At 51.4% G+C, this 16707-nt stretch overlaps 1 protein-coding gene across 2 annotated transcripts in view; it reads right to left on the minus strand.

Moving 5' to 3' along the window:
• DYNC1H1 (dynein cytoplasmic 1 heavy chain 1) overlaps window positions 1–16707 on the minus strand; it is a 66907-nt gene that overhangs the window by 35238 nt on the left and 14962 nt on the right. For both annotated transcript variants that reach the window (XR_009542335.1, XM_060158693.1), the window contains exons 8-23: window positions 13900–14976; window positions 13022–13201; window positions 11477–11626; window positions 9684–9830; window positions 6013–6153; window positions 5486–5662; window positions 5242–5352; window positions 5039–5158; window positions 4387–4626; window positions 2633–2788; window positions 2389–2502; window positions 2043–2153; window positions 1755–1964; window positions 1441–1587; window positions 924–1090; window positions 649–822 (exon numbers count right to left, since the gene is read on the minus strand). Coding sequence is in view for 1 of the 2 variants with exons in the window: in XM_060158693.1 (XP_060014676.1) it covers window positions 649–822; window positions 924–1090; window positions 1441–1587; window positions 1755–1964; window positions 2043–2153; window positions 2389–2502; window positions 2633–2788; window positions 4387–4626; window positions 5039–5158; window positions 5242–5352; window positions 5486–5662; window positions 6013–6153; window positions 9684–9830; window positions 11477–11626; window positions 13022–13201; window positions 13900–14976 (3422 nt within the window). In the remaining variant the exon portion in view is untranslated. The remainder of the gene's footprint in view (window positions 1–648; window positions 823–923; window positions 1091–1440; window positions 1588–1754; window positions 1965–2042; window positions 2154–2388; window positions 2503–2632; window positions 2789–4386; window positions 4627–5038; window positions 5159–5241; window positions 5353–5485; window positions 5663–6012; window positions 6154–9683; window positions 9831–11476; window positions 11627–13021; window positions 13202–13899; window positions 14977–16707) is intronic.

Genomic DNA, 16707 nt, shown 5'->3' on the forward strand with positions numbered 1-16707 from the left:
GGCAACACTTCAAACTGTATAGGAAGGGAAGGTGGATATGGATTGTGACGGACCACCTCCAGTCTGAATTCAGATCACATCCAAATTTCTTCCAGCCCTCAGCAAAAGATATACACTCACCTAACAGATCCTGAAGAGAAATTCAGTGGGTTTCATGTAATTCACCGCACCTTAGGAATGTTTTAAAAACCTGCTCTATTTATATTAAGCAAACTATTCAGAAAGAAAAGAATGCCACTTAGAAAATAAAATACAACTTCCCTGGTGGTCCAGTGGTTAAGACTCCGTGCTTCCACCACAGGGGGCACGGGTTCGATCCCTGGTCAGGGAAGTTCCGCATGCCACACAGTGTGGCCAAAAAAAAAAAAAAGAATCACAGCTAAATTTTTTAGAGATGCTAGCTGCCTGGGAGGGTGAATAATAGTTTAAATGAAGCTTAGTAAATGAACCCACGGTAGAAAATTAAGGATTATTTGTTATAATTAGGAAGCAATGGATGTAGGAGAAATGGTATTCACTAAATCGGTTACTGGTAACAAAACCCTTGACGTCAGAGTGACCAACACACAGGCCAGGAGGGAGGGAGGGGTGGGAAGGAGGCGCCGGAGCTGACCTTCCCTTCAGTTCCCGTAAAAACCACCCTCTCACCTGGGGAAAGATGAGCGCTCTCTTTCCAGGTACTCTCCCAGGGCTTTCTGGATCTTTCCTAGCAGGTCTGCTAATCTCTCCAGCGACCTCTGTACCCCCTGGATGTTCAGAACATCCATGACCAGGGGAGACTTGGATACTTTTTTCATGAGAGCCAAGAATTCCGTGCTGATACTACAAATCAAATGAAAAGCGAGGTTAACGTCAGCCTTCGTGCAAAGGGTGGTCACCAGCCAAGCCTACCCTCAGCCCTCCGTCCCGGCTCGAGGCTGTACCTCTGGAACCGCTGGGTTTCCACTGGCAGCAGGTGTTTGATGTCTGCGCTGCCCGTGAAGATGCCCTCCAGGTAGACCCAGCGCCTCTGCACGTCGATCCACACGTCGAAGAGAGCCATGATCCGGTTCAGTTTGTCTTCCCAGCTCAGGGCATCCTCTTCAAACACCTAGCGGGTGGATGGAAGGCAGAGCTCAACTGCTGAACTCTCCACTCTCAGATACACCAGGACTCATGCCAATATGCAGATAAAGATCCTGTCAACTTACGTGACTCACATTTTCTACCAGAGGCACCTGGGAACTGTGAGTCTGGCCATTTTTATTTTTTAATTATTTAAAAAGAATCTATCTTGGCCACACAGCATGCTGGATCTTAGTTCCCCTACAGGGATCGAACCCGTGCCCCCTGCAGTGGAAGCGCGGAGTCTTAATCGCTGGACCGCCTGGGAAGGCCCTGACTGTAAGTCTGAAGGTACAATGGTGGATGTGTGGGAAGGACACCTCCCCAAAGCGGTACCTTATAATACGGAGAGAGCTTCATGGCGGACACGCTGTTGATGTGCTCTTTGACCTTGTTGAAGAGGTCGTCCCAGCCTCGGATCAGGCGACACTTGTTCTGATAGTTAACTAAGTCTAACTCGTAAGTATTCCACACTTCTCTTATCTGAATTGAAACCGAAAGAGGCACGTCATCAGTATGTGGGCGTTCGCCAGCCACACAAGTGACCGAGTGTAATGGAGACAAAAGGGACCACATGTGAGGCTCAGTCTACGTCAGTCTATGTCACAGCCTGAAACAAGATCTGGAATGCGCATCAGCCTATTACCTACCTGCTTCAAAAATTCCTCCAAAGCCATCTCCCCCTGTGCTACAAGCAGCACATCCTTGACAACCGCTTCGTTTTTCTGCAAGTCAACGTCCCAGATCTGGCCGAGGGTCAGCTCAGAAACAACCCAGTTTACATGAAGCCGTTTCATCAGCTGTTTCCAGTGGCGATCTTTAAGTGCTTCAGATTTCAGTTCAATCACCAGCATGTTTATCTGTGGAGAGAGGGAGCCGTGTTACCTGTGTGGCGTGTTTCTAGCAGACATCTGTGACCGCAGCTCTGAGTCACCGACCTTGAGGTAACCTTTCAGAAGCCTCTGGACAAACTCGTAGGACGCGTACTGCCGTAATCGTGCGGGGAAGTTTTTCAGCTGGTTCAAAAGGCCATCTAAATTTTGCCGAAGCTGTCAAGAGAAACACAAGATGGTATTTAGTTTACCAACATTCCTTTAAACGATGAAATATTTTTAAAATGGTGTCAGGAGAAATTTTACATTAATCTGGATGAGTAATGTAAACGACCATCAAGTGACGTTTTGTGAACTCTAACGGCTCCTTGCTTGCCGAGCTTCTAGGTGACGCCTACAACTTTCAGTGCGTGAAGGCGCGTACATAACAGCTACCGGTAGCTCCACGTACCTTCCGAGGCTGCACTGAAACCCACGGCTGCTCCTTCATCTGATCGATCTGCTCCCAGACCTTAGAGAGTTCTGACCAAACGCCTTTGAGGTCCTGTAGCTCCTCTAAGGCCACCTGCGATGAAGCAGAGTAAAGCAGCTGAACTTGGAAGCAGAACCACCCCACGGCTCTCGAGACACTGTGGGCCAGAGGCAGCGTGAGCACGAGGGGCCCGGCCCCAGCTGCCCGCTGGAGCGGTTCGTACCTGGACGCGCTCTTCGCTGCCACCGAGAAGTCCCGTATCTGTCAGTTCCAGCGCCTCCTTGGCCTTCGCACACTTCTCCCTGTCGTCCTTCAGCCTGCCGAACTTTCCTTCATATATGGTGAGAGCCTGAAGCGCCTCCTCTGGGCGAAGGTTGCCCTGAAGCAGAGTCAAGGCCAGAGGATCAGAGCCGGGGCTCAGGACACACGAGCTCTGGCTCCGAAACGGTGGAGGGGGCCTGCTGGGCTTCTAGAATATGTGACTCCTTGAACACGTCTACGTGCGTAAACATCCAAAAGCTGTACACTGATGATGCACGTCCATTACTGGATGAACTTTTACCTCCAGGGTTGACACGGGGAAGGTGGAGCACCTCTCGACTCAGCCATCCCCTCACTAAGTGCCGAGGGAGACGGAAGAGAAGAGTCAGGACAGACCTGGGCCTGGAGCAGGACGCTCCTGACCGAGGGGACAGGGTGCTTGGGGCTGCCAGCCACGCCCTCCCTGAGGTGCGGAGTCGTCGTATCAGTTACCGAGAGAAGATGAAAAGGAAAGCACTGTTCTCACTGGAGGAGACTCTGCTTCAGCCTTAACACTGTTTACACTCTTCCTTTCCATTCTGATAACCTTTGAGAATGACTACACAAAATATCGAAGTTTTCACTCTAACACATTACTAGCAAGGTGAGGCAACAAAAGATATTCAAATTCAGGTGATCACAGTCTTGTCTAGTGATCAGTACTCACTCCCCTGCAGAGCCTGGAAGCTCTGGCGTTAGCAAAAGCACAAGCCTGCTTAACAGCGGGGCCCCTCGGCCAAAATGAAACACAAGGCAGGACCTTGGGCCCAGCAGCACAGAGGCCAACCCAGTAGACGTGCGGCGGCCAAATCAGCCCCCAGGACTGGTGCGGAGAACCTCCATCCACACTACAAAGCCAGACTGACGTTCAGAGCATTTCAAAACCCTTCCCCTTCTATGCGTACGTGTATGTCTAAGTTTGAATTCCACCCAGTGAGCCCGGCAGGCCGTGACCTACGTGCCTGAGCCCCACACTGGCCGTCCCCCTGCCTGGACGCCCCCTCGGCCACGGCACGCTTGCCAGCCCCTCCCTCAGCCTCCACACATCAACCCCCTGCAGAGCAGAACGCACCAACACCCCTTTCCCGCGGCACGTATCACCATCTGACTTAAAACACCTGTTCTTCTCGTTCACTCTACCCTCCGTGCCCCAGTGGAGCGCTAACTCCATGCAGGCAGGGCTCCTTTCTGGTCACCGCTGTATCTCTGCTGCCCAGAATATAGTCTGTGCTCAATAAATACTTGAGTGAACCCAGAGACCAGGGTGTGGCAGGTCCCGGTACAGAAAGCCTAATGACCGCGACAATGACGTCAGAGTTCAGGGCTGCCCCCCACTGCACAGACCTAGCAGTGGCGGCAGCGGGATGCTTGGCCTGTGTCCACGAGAGAGGAAATTCTAACTTCTGACTATGCCTAAGTAAGAAGATAACTTACAAACAGAAAAACGTTAGTCTTTAAAACAATCCCCTGACTTAAGTGACTGTCACGAGGAGGTCTAAGTCGGCTTTCGTGTTTCCAAATCCACTACCTGCAAGTACTGCTCCTTTTAATTACAGGGAAAAGTCTTCATTCTGGAAAGCTAAGCCATGGCAGGGCCTTTTAAGTCTCCGAAAGCAGAGACGCCAGGTCACCTGCTGCCGGCTCGGGAGAAGCTGCGGCGCCGGGGGCGAGACTCACCGTGACAGGCTTGGTCTTCTCCCAGTCGGTCAGCAGGTCGGAGGTGCGGCTCTCCACAGCCCGGTCCTCCTGGACGATCTTCATCTGCAGGTTCGCCACCTGCTGCTGGATGGCAGAGTCCTTCCGCCGCATGATGTCGTTGAAGGCCCCCCACTCTCCCTCGATGTTGTCAATGTAAAGCCAGGAAGGCGGGAACTGGAACCTTTGCTTTTCCAGCAAGCGCTGGCCGTTGCGGTAGAGCTTTGAGGGTTACAGGATAAACTTAGCACTTTCCTTCACAAGGGCAGCGGAGACTGCCGTCAGGTTCCCACGGACGGGAAGGCACCCCGCGGCTACGGAGCACACGTGCTTCCCTCCCGACGGCGCCGTGGCCAGTCCCGCGACTGCTCCTGGCTGCACCGGGCGGCCCCGAGCAGGGTCTAAGCGTGCTAGAGCTGGGCGTCACACCCTCCTTCCAAACTATGAGAAGGTAATTCACGTTTGAGGACTTGAAGGTCCACAACTACAGCAAAAGATTTTAAAAGACAGGAGCCTGTGGTTCTCAAACCCTGAAGTGCCTAAGAATCACCTGCCCACCCTTACAAGCACGGCAGGGGCACGACAGAGACGTGCCGTAGACCCCACCTGAGACACAGTGAGGGACAGAGCTCACCTCCACTTGCTTTTCAAACTGCTTGATCTTCCGTTTCAGAGACTGCACGTAGGTGATGAAGGTCACAGCGTCGGAGGTGCTGGCCGTGTCCACGGAGTGCTGCTCCAGCTCCTGGCGAGACTGTCCGGAGAGAGCAGAGCGTTTAACGGAGAGCCGAGGGGCACCAGGGGGTTCATCACACCGGCAGGACCCTGCCTCCTCACCTTGGAGATCTGGGAGTGGAACTCTGTCATGTTTGAGCCAAGCATCTGCCCAAATTTGCTGAGGACCTCCTTGTGCCAAGAGTCGTACTTCAGGTTCACCTTAGACTGGACCTGCAGGTGAAGGAGCACACGACAGCGGATGAGCAAGTCTTTCACGCTGGAGTGTTTATGCCTCAACTTCATTTTAGTCAGATGTTGCCGTCCCAGCTCCCTGGACACCTTTCAGTGAGACAGCAGAGCTCACCTTGCCGTAATCTATGACTACTGGTCCGAACTCCTTCTTGGTCTCTGCATTGTCAAAGGTTCCTCGGGCCTTCCTTATCTGCACCAAGAGCGCCTGCCACTTGTTGAGATCCTCCCCGAGTCTGTTATAGATGTTCTCAGCTTGCATGTCCCACAAACACTGATACTGAAGCCAGACCTGCAAGTGAAGAAGAACAGAGTTAAACACTACAGTTTGACTTTTCATTTTGTAAAATATTAACATATATTTTCATATTCTGTTAAAAGTCTCATGTTCTTTCATCGCCGTTAGGAAAACTCTCACTTCCAATCCTCAGAATTTTCCTATCAAAAGAGAATAGTTTCCTGTTCTCCAAAATGATTAATATCCCACAAGGTTTGCCCTATTGTTCACTCCTTGTTTTAAGACAGCAAATATCACCTCATCGTTTACATTACACATAGTCAAGGCCTTTTAGCTCCATATTCATTAAATCTCATACTCCTAAGTGTGTAAGACAACATACTTGAATGTAATTAGCTTCTCACCTTGACATACTGCTCGACTTCAGTTACGATGCCCATGACTGCAGAATAGGATTCCTCCAGGGCAACGGGGCCATCTGGCATCCGTGTTAGAGCATTCCGGTAGAATTTCTCTTCTTCGGTCAGTTCATAGTGGACACCCACCTAACCAAACAAAGCCAGAAATGAACGCAGGCAGTGCGCACAAAAATGTGAATCTCAGAGTCACTTTCACTTAATTAAAATAAACCGAAAGAAACTGTATTTAAGGGATAACATTCACTTATCCCAGTCACAGGTAACCAGAAGCCTACTTATAATATAACTCCTCAAACCAACGAAAGGAACATCAACCACAAGCCAAAAGATGTGGCGTCACTACTGGCACAAGGCAAAAACGGTTAGAGAGCCGGCGAGCCCTAGGAGCAGGGAGCCGGCGAGCCCTAGGAGCAGGGAGCCGGCGAGCCCTAGGAGCAGGGAGCCGGCGAGCCCTAGGAGCAGGGAGCCGGCGAGCCCTAGGAGCAGGGAGCCGGCGAGCCCTAGGAGCAGGGAGCCGGCGAGCCCTAGGAGCAGGGAGCCGGCGAGCCCTAGGAGCAGGGAGCCGGCGAGCCCTAGGAGCAGGGAGCCGGCGAGCCCTAGGAGCAGGGAGCCGGCGAGCCCTAGGAGCAGGGAGCCGGCGAGCCCTAGGAGCAGGGAGCCGGCGAGCCCTAGGAGCAGGGAGCCGGCGAGCCCTAGGAGCAGGGAGCCGGCGAGCCCTAGGAGCAGGGAGCCGGCGAGCCCTAGGAGCAGGGAGCCGGCGAGCCCTAGGAGCAGGGAGCCGGCGAGCCCTAGGAGCAGGGAGCCGGCGAGCCCTAGGAGCAGGGAGCCGGCGAGCCCTAGGAGCAGGGAGCCGGCGAGCCCTAGGAGCAGGGAGCAGGCGAGCCCTAGGAGCAGGGAGCCGGCGAGCCCTAGGAGCAGGGAGCCGGCGAGCCCTAGGAGCAGGGAGCCGGCGAGCCCTAGGAGCAGGGAGCCGGCGAGCCCTAGGAGCAGAGAGCCGGCGAGCCCTAGGAGCAGGGAGCCGGCGAGCCCTAGGAGCAGGGAGCCGGCGAGCCCTAGGAGCAGAGAGCCGGCGAGCCCTAGGAGCAGAGAGCCGGCGAGCCCTAGGAGCAGGGAGCAGGCGAGCCCTAGGAGCAGGGAGCCGGCGAGCCCTAGGAGCAGGGAGCCGGCGAGCCCTAGGAGCAGAGAGCCGGCGAGCCCTAGGAGCAGGGAGCAGGCGAGCCCTAGGAGCAGGGAGCCGGCGAGCCCTAGGAGCAGGGAGCCGGCGAGCCCTAGGAGCAGAGAGCCGGCGAGCCCTAGGAGCAGAGAGCCGGCGAGCCCTAGGAGCAGAGAGCAGGCGAGCCCTAGGAGCAGGGAGCAGGCGAGCCCTAGGAGCAGAGAGCCGGCGAGCCCTAGGAGCAGAGAGCCGGCGAGCCCTAGGAGCAGAGAGCCGGCGCCCCAGAGCAGGGCCTGCAAGACCTGAGCCTCTCATCCAAGGAGGCAGGACCGAAGGTGGCGCCTACGAGAGCGTGAGGTGACCACGACCAAGTGTTAACACCAACGTGGATGCTGGAACCCGCGACACAGTCATTCGTTTGTTTCAACCACTTGTGGGCTGTCATGTGCCAGGCACTATTGTAGGTACAACAAACAGACAAAAACCTCTGCTCACGTAGATTTACATTCTGTGGGAGGAGAGAGACAACTAAGGGAAAAGCAAAATACGCAGTATGTCACAGGGTGAGCAGTGCCATGGAGGAAGGAGGGAAGAGGGGGCGAGGGGACGTGCGAGCAGGGAGGATGTATTTTGAGCAGGGGAGCCAGGGAAGGCCTCACTGAGGAGGTAACGCATGGGCAGGGACCAGGAGGTGGAGGGAGGGAGCCTGGTGAGTACTTGCTCCCAGGGCTTCCGAGCAAGTGCAAAGGCTCAGGGGCAAGAGTGCACCTGGCACATGTGAGGATGAGCAAGAGCCCAGCGCTGGCTGCAGCAGAGCCGTGAGGGGAGAAGCAGATCAGGGAGGCGGCGTGTCACGTGGGGCCCAGCAAGGCGCCGTGGTGGGTGAGACAGGAAGCCGTTAACGGGCTCCGAAAAGAGAAACGTCAGGGCAAACACACAGTTTTAAGACGCACTCTGGCTGCTGTGTTGACGACAGATTGTAGGGGGCAAAAGCAGACACAGAGAGACCAGTCAGGAGGGGGCTTAAATAATCCAACTGAGGGATTATGGTACCTTGGACGGTGGTAGCGCTGGATGTGGTAAGAAACAGATTAGGGTTAATTTTCTTTTTAATTTTTAAATTAATTAATTAACTTATTTATTTTTGGCTGCGTCAGGTCTTTGTTGCTGCCCGCGGGCTTTCTCTAGTTGCGGCAAGCAGGGGCTACTCTTTGTTGCGGTGCGCGGGCTTCTCATTGTGGTGGCTTCTCTTGCTGTGGAGCACGGGCTCTAGGCGCAGGCAGGCTTCAGTAGTTGTAGTGTGTGGGCTCAGTAGTTGTGGCTCGCGGGCTCTAGAGCGCAGGCTCAGTAGTTGTGTGGCATGGGCTTAGTTGCTCCGTGGCATGTAGGATCTTCCCCGACCAGGGATCGAACCCATGTGCCCTGCATTGGCAGGCAGATTCTTAACCACTGCACCACCAGGCAAGTCCCGATTAGGGTTAATTTTGAAGATAATGACAGTGGGTGTCCAGGAGCAGGTTGGAGGATGGGAAAGAAAAGACTGGGGGAGGAGCAAATCTGAGGGAGGGGTCTGAGAGACAAGTCCAGTTTGACACGTCCATCAGGTGGTCACATGGAGACGCCAAGGAGGCAAAGGGACAGGCAGTCTGGAGTTCAGGAAAAGGCCTGGCTGGAGACAGGAACATGGAGTTGTGGCACTGGTATTTAAAGCCAACAGGCTGGATGAGACACAGAGAGAGTGGGGTGGAGACGGTGCTGAACACGTAGAGCCAGTGAAGCAGACAGGCCAGCAAGGTGGAGGAAAGCCAGGAGAGCCGGCAAAAAGAGTGTGGCAAGGAGGGGGCAGGAAAAAGAGAACTGAGCTTACGTTCACAGTTAAGGAAAGAGACACGCTTCCGGATAGGATCACTGTTTTCCAGAAAAGTCGGTTACAGCAGAGATCGTGGAATATGTTTATTTGAAAACCACCGGTCCTATTTAGAAGTACTATTGCCTAGAGACCAGGGACTGAATGCAACGGTCTCTTGGGTTTTCCTTTTGCTCTAGGAGTGTCCTACTAAGAGCATACTATATCTGGGATTTGCTTTAAAATAATCTGCTGCTGGGGGGTGGGGAAGGGAATATAATGAAACAAAATTGGCCACATGTTGATAAATAAAGCGGAGCTTTATTTATGAGCTCACATGATTCCCTCTGCTTTTGTGTATGTTTGCAAATTCCCATAATAAAAATGCAAGTGGGAGGATGGGCAGGGAAAAGCAGGAATTAAAATTCCCACAGAAGTTCACGGAGGGAATTTCTAAGAGACCACTGACACCAGACCTCCGAACCCGACTGTGTGGAAAAGTAACTACTGGGAAGAACGTCAGGTCATACAAAGCTTCCTCCAGCTTTCCCTCAGAGTGCCGAGCTGAGGTCTGGAGTTTGAAAAGACGAGTCAGGAGCTCTTTAAAGAGGCATGTGGAGGTGGAGTCCCAGAGCGAGAGGGAGACGCGGAGCTCACCTGGTACCTCTGACTCTGGATCCTGGGGAGAGACAGCACCACCATCTTCCAGGCGAACATCTCCTGGTACAGCTTGTACCTGCACTCCTCGATTGGCGGGTTCAAATAGATGACCTGGTTGGTTATTCTCAGCTCATGGACGACATTCTATGAAGCAAAGATTTCATTTTTACTCAGCAATCTATTTCAGTAAAATGGCTTTGATAAAGAACACTTTCTCTCTCTAATTATTAAACTACTTCCGTCTGAACCACAAAGTCTGTTACTTTATCAACAGACTCGGTCTTCCCTGACTTCATGTTTGTGGTCTGTGCCCCCGCCAAGGAAGAGGAGGTCAGAGGGCAGGCCCCGCTTGGGTCCTTCCTGGGTCCCCCAGTGCCTGGGTGTCACACACACAACAGGTGCTCCGTGAAGCACCATCGGATATGACGTGTGTGATGATATCTGGACACGAGGACCTTTCGACCTGAGAAACCAGTGACACGAGGCGGATTTTACTGATGTATGTTTACAAGTCGGGGTCGGTCTGTGCCACCTGCCAGTGCTTTAAGCTAATGGAGAATTCCAGCTCAGTCTCCACTAGATACTGTATCCACTCAGACACACTCACTGGCTTTTCTGCATCTCAGTATTTTAAAAAGTACGCTCTGGGGATGAATATCTGTAATATTCCAAAGTGAAAACATTTTTCAAGCATAAAAGCGGAAAAAAAAAGAAAAGGTATAAAGTCTGCGTAGAAAAAGAAACGCCAATTGTTTCTCCCAGATCAAAGTTTTTACTCGCCCAGCTCTTCCAGGCTTCTGTTTTGTGAGACCTTTTTATTGGTAAATATAACACACATACTGTAAACTACATAAAACTAACACGTGGCCTAATGAATCAGTGTGAGGTGGACAGCTTTATAGCCACCACCCACGACAGGAGACAGGGACCTACTTGCAGAGTCTGAACAGAACTTTCTGGAAAGCTTGCTAGGCCCCAGTTGACCACTCTTTCACACGAATGGGAAACAGCTGGCTTGGAGGCAGACTGCTGCCCAGTGTGCTACTGCATTCTCTCACAAGAATTCGATGCAGATTTTTGTGAAAACAGTGACATTTTAGGGTCATAGTCTGAACACCTGCTTGTAGCAGATTATCATGTTCAGTTCTGGAAATGATTTCTTACACATCATACATGCTTAGAAAGCAGAGATTTTTTTTTTTCCCAGTGTAAATTTATTTCTAAATATTATTTTCTATTAAAAAAAACTTCTGTTTTTGAAACTATTTTAGACTTACAGGAGAGTTCTAAGGCAAGTATGAAGAGTTTCCATACACCCTCACCAGCTTCCTCTAATGTGGTGTAATTACCAAAAACAAAGACGTCAGCACTGATATAATACTATGAACTGAAACACTGACTTCAGTCAGATTCCCAGGATCTAACAAGGACGCACATCACAGTTAGTTGTCACAGCTCCTCACTCCCTTCCAGTCTGTGACATTTTCTCAGCTTTTCCCGTCTCTCTCTCATGACCGTGGCATTCTGGTGTCCTGTGGGATGGCCCTCCACCTGGGTTCGCCTGACGTTTTCCTTATGGTTACTGGGGGGAAGACCATAGGGGTGAAGAGCCCTTCTCATCTCACCACAGGTGACAGCATACATCTCCCCTGGGATGCTGACTTGGGTCAGCTGAGCGTGGTGGCACCTGTCAGGTTTCTCCACTGTAAAGTGACCTTTTCCCTGGTAGTTTTTAAGGGGAGAACCTTGTTTAATTTACTATCGAATCGGCTGCCCTGGGAAATACTGACCTTGATCTTTGGCTCTCCTCCAGGTTTGTGACTAACTTGAGGTGCGTCCGTATCCATGTCAACCTCTGCTTTATCCTCAGCTTGTCCAAGAAGCACCTGGGTCCAAGCTCTCAGGCCAGCTTGCAGGCGGACGCCCAGTATTCTTTCAATCTGCAGAGAAAACACGTCCAAGAACAGTGTTTCTTCCAAACGTTAGCTCAGAGCACGTTAACAGAAAGCTGATGCTTTAGGTCCAGGAGGGACTGCTTCTGACTGCAAGCCTTCGCCCCTGCTTCTCAGCCTCATTTCCTCACCTTCCAGCCTCAGATCACCGTCTGCTAGGCTGACTGTGCTTTCCACTTGCAGGATCCCCACTTATAAGGGATAAAGATACCAACACAAACGCAGCAGATGTAGCGAAGGTCTTGATATTTGTTTGGTATGATAGACAATTTACAGAACAAAAGCATTTTCCTGGTAGCCTCAGAGATAAAACTAGAAAACTATAATTTGGAGATTAAACAATTTTCTTTTTCTTTTCAAAACGGAGGCATAAGTGACATGTAACATCATTATTAGTTCTGGACATACGACATAATGATTCAATATTGGTATATACTGCAAAAGGATCACCACGGTAAGTCTAGTTAACAGCCGCCACCAAACAGTGACCATTTTCTTTCAACAAGTAAAGAAGAAAGCCAGAATTCTCTTCTGATCTGTAACGAGACAAACAGATTGACAAATACATTTCCTATGACTAGGATGTCTGTATGTCTTGTTTAGCGTCTGGCCACACAACCATCCTGGGAATGCTGCGAGGGCGGCTTGAGATAAACTGGGACTTGCAGTCGATTCAGAAGAGGGGGGCCTGTGAACTTTCACTGTTTGGGTCCCACTGGTGGATACACTGCAACTTCTGTATCCATTTTAAAGGAGAAAACCTGTGACCCACACACAACAACTTCAGAACTGACCAACTACCATCTGTCCACTGAGTGACCTCTGCCATAAAACATCCTCCTTCTAGAGACTTCACAGCTGCACTCTCTGACATACACCGACGAGAAAGCGACATGGGGTGGCAAGTATGCTTCAACACACACACACACACACACACACACACACACACACCCCTACACGCGTGAGCCAAGATCCTCTCCACCAGGAATAAGAGGTTCTTGGATGCTGGGTGGGATGGTGGAGGGGGACAAGGTGGTCAGAGAAGGGTGCCAGGAGAAGAGGGCCAGGAAGAACCACCTAAATTATCAGCAGAGCAGGGAAGGGCAAGTAGGAGGTTGTCAAATATCCAGAAAACAGAGAGAGCTCTTTCTCCTCCCCCACAGCTCCCTGCTTCCAACTCACAAAGAAGGTTACTACGGCCAATACCACAGCTCAGCTCTATCATTAGCTACACGGGATTTCCGGAGAGAACTGGACTGTCACTGGTAACTTCTATGGAAACGTGCTTCTCAGTGACAAACTAATCAGCTATGGAACAGGGCCCACCGCTACGCAGACAGCAGACAAGTGGGCAGCACCGTGTGTGACAGGCCCCATACCCACCTCCATGTCCAGCTTGTTGACCCAGATGGGCAGGTTGGAGTAGGAGTGCAGGTTGAGGTCGTCCACAGCCTTCTGCACTCTGTTCAGGATCTCGGAGAAAGTCTTATGATCATACATGCAAGTCTCCAGGGACCGGACTTCCAGGTCTATTTTTTCCTCAATAATCAGCAGATCATCCACCTAAAGGAAGGTATACTTAGTATTTAAAACAGCCACTCACTCTATTTCTTTATCTTACGTATATTCTTCTCAATTAATAAATGTCCGAGGCAGAGAAGTTCTTCCACAAATAGCTAACCCTACGTGTTGGCGTGAGAACACACGTGTGTCTCTGTGGAGGAAGGGAAATGTACGGAAACGAGCAGCTTCCCCCCTTGCCCGCCCCTGCTCCCGGGAAGGGCGACCTCTGACTGTCAGTTTGGGAGGAGGACACCAACGCGCTCCGCTCAGCACTTTCCCTCACTGGGAGCCGGCCGCGCACCAGACCAGTGGACTCTGTCCTGCCCGCGGTGGCAGCTGGGCAGCTGGGCGAGGGTCTGGGGTGGAAGTCCAGGTCTGGGGCAGACTGACCGCAAGCACCACGACTGCGGATCGAGAGCCCATTCTCCACGCAGCTTTACCAGTAATAAAGCTCTCGTGCCCTTCACCTCTCTACTGGTTTCCGACCTGAACTCGGGCTGTCACTTAACGGCTTCCCTAAAGCCGCAGCACCATCCAGCAGCCCGGTGAGTGAAAGGCTGCTTTCTCCCTCTCAGCGGACTCGGCCCCAAGCTGTAGGGATCACGCGTGCCCTCTGCGGGGGAGCTAATGTATTAACGGATTAGCCATCGCTGGGTTTAGCTCATTCCCCGGACGTGGAGGATGAAAGCAGAACACACCTTTTCTTGGAAGTTGAAGACAGTCTCCGCTAAGCGCTGCACGTAGGGGTCGAGCTTGTAGGACTCCCACACCAAGGCGATGCCCTCCGCAATCAGAGCCTGCACCTCCTTTTTCAAGCCCGCGACCAGCAGGGAGATGGTGTTGCGCTCCTCCACCTTCTCACACGTGCGTTCGTAAGTCCGAACGCTCTCGATCAGCGAGATGGCAAACGGGTAGAGCTGGTTTGCTTGGTGAGCCTTGTTTACAATCGCCAGTGGGACTCGGAAGCCGAGCCACTTGAGGTTTCGAACTTCTTTGGAGAGCGTGATAATCTCGGGGAGAAAGTTAACCTTCAGCTTGAGGACGTTTCCGGACCGGCCCCGGACGCGCGTGCTCTCGATGGTGAAGATGCGGCCTGAGACGCCCAGGTTGCGCTGCTGCACCTTGCGGGCCCAGTCGTCAAAGATCTCCTGCGTGTTGAGCTTCATGCGGAAGCTGTCTCCGTCCTGCTTCAGCTTCTGCCCCTCCACGTGGTTCTCCCAGCCCTTGCCCAGCACATCCTCCACACGCTTCATGTAGGCCGTCAGCTGTCGGTCGATCTGCTTCGCCCAAATGATGGACCCCGACACCGGTGGCAGGTCGCGCACGTGGCTCATCTTACACGCCTGGCTCTGCGGGTACTGGACCTTGAACTTGTCGTGCAGAGACTCGATGTCGTCCTTCACGCGCTGGATCAGCTGGGTCTGGTACTCGCGGATGGCCCCGCGGATGTGAGGCCTGACAAACAGCGCGTTGAACCTGGAGAAAATCCTGAACATCTCATTGGCGTTCTTGGCCGTGCCGAGCTGATCTCGAAGGCGAGCGGTGATCCGGGTCTCCACCCTGTCGATCCTCTCGTCGTATCTCTTCATCGCAGCCTCCCAGGCCTCCGTGCCCTCTTTGGAGACGTCGAGCCCGTCCACCTCCTTGACATTCTCGTAAGCGAGGTTGACCTCCTCTATGGCGTTTGCGTCGGCAGCATCGAAGAGAACCTCGGCTACTTTCATGTCTTGGGGTTCGGGCACCTCTCCTTGGTTCTGCTGTGCCACTGCTGTGACCTGGAAGGAGAGGATTCGTAACGAAAACGTCTGCCAAATGAAGACTCATCCCGTCGCGCACAAGCAGCACACGCCACACAAGACGACCCGTCCACCACGCAGGTTCAACGTGTAGCCAAACGTTTTATAACTACAACTCAACGAGACCATGTAAGACATTATATGGTATGTTTTAACTCTGTGCTGGAAAGATCTTCTGACAATGTAGTTTTGTTGCTTAAGCTAAAAGAACATGTCTTAAAACCTGGGTTTGGGGTTCTTCCCTCTTCAGTGTTTAGACTATGATTAAAATTGCATTGGAAAGCTCAGGAATTCACAGGAGTGCTACGTACAAACTTAGTATCCAACATGCTTTTCCTTTTTCTTTTCTTTTTTTTAAACTTTAAATTATAATCCATCGGTCCATACCACAGTAGAGGGACAGATAAAGTGCTACGGTAACTGAGAAGAGTCCATTCAGTTCCCTTCATGCTACTGGAGAGACAGCAGAGTACACACAGGATCTTTGCCTCAGGAAATGTTAAGACTTCCAGGCATATCTCAGGCCCACACTCTCACAGAATTATAACACTAGGCAGGGGTCTTGATCTGGGGTCCACAGATGCCTCGAATGAAACTCAGACAGTCTGTGAATTTGTTTGGGGAAAATCATTATTTTCACTAACTCCCTAATTAAATTTAGCATTTCCTTCAATTACGAATGTGGGCTACAGCCACCGCTGTTCACAGTTCTGACTCTGTCATCAATAACTCCTTCCTCATCACATCACAGCTGTACACATCCTACGATCATGTTTATGCTCACTACTTCAAACTTATGGTATTAGGCCTGGCACTAGGTCTTGCTCTTTTACGTGTTCATGGAGAAGCATACAGATGACTAGATCACAATTTCAAAACTGCTGACAACTGTTTATTTGTAAACCTGTGCGTTTTAGTTTATGTATTTAAAAACATTCTGAGGACTCTGGGTGATGACAGTGTAGGAGCAAAAACTGGGCACGGTGATTAAGCAGCCATTTCAAGACAGCGGAAAACAAGCAATGGCGGCCAGCACCTTGAGCTGTGTTTGTATCAGGTAAGAGCAGTGAGCTGACGGCCGTCCTGCCTGGAGGGGCTCCCATCCGCCAGCTCAGGCAGGAAAACCCGCAGCTTTGCAGGTGGGAGGACAACAGCAATAAGCATAAAGGGGAGATTCTGGAAAAGACAGCCTGACGAGGGCCGAGGTACTAAATTACACGGACACACAGGAGACCCTGGGGAGTCCTGCAAGAATGAAAAGTCTGGGCAGATTTACAACTTGCTGTCAACCAAGAATTCTATAACTGGTCAAACTATCCTTCAAATATGAGAGTGAAATATTTTTCCCAATAAACGAGAAATGAGGGAAACTGTTGCCAGCAAACCTATGGAACAAGAAATACTAAAGCAAGTCCTTTAGGCTAAAGAGATAAGACAGCAGAGAGTAACTGAGGCCATAGGAAGGAATGAAGAGAACTGGAAACTATAAATCGGGGACAAACGTAAAAGACTGTATTAGTATTTTTCTTTTCTTCTCCTGATTTTTCTAAGATATATATGACTGTTTAAAACAAAACTTGTAACACTGTATTGCTGGGTTTACAATACATGTAATAGGTATGTAATATACATGTATGGAAAGAACAGTGTTATTTCCACTGTTATAAGTACGACAAGCAGGAAGAGACAGGGCTACACCGGTTATGAGGT

Source organism: Lagenorhynchus albirostris, chromosome 1, assembly GCF_949774975.1.
Source record: "Lagenorhynchus albirostris chromosome 1, mLagAlb1.1, whole genome shotgun sequence".
NCBI lineage: Eukaryota > Metazoa > Chordata > Mammalia > Artiodactyla > Delphinidae > Lagenorhynchus > Lagenorhynchus albirostris.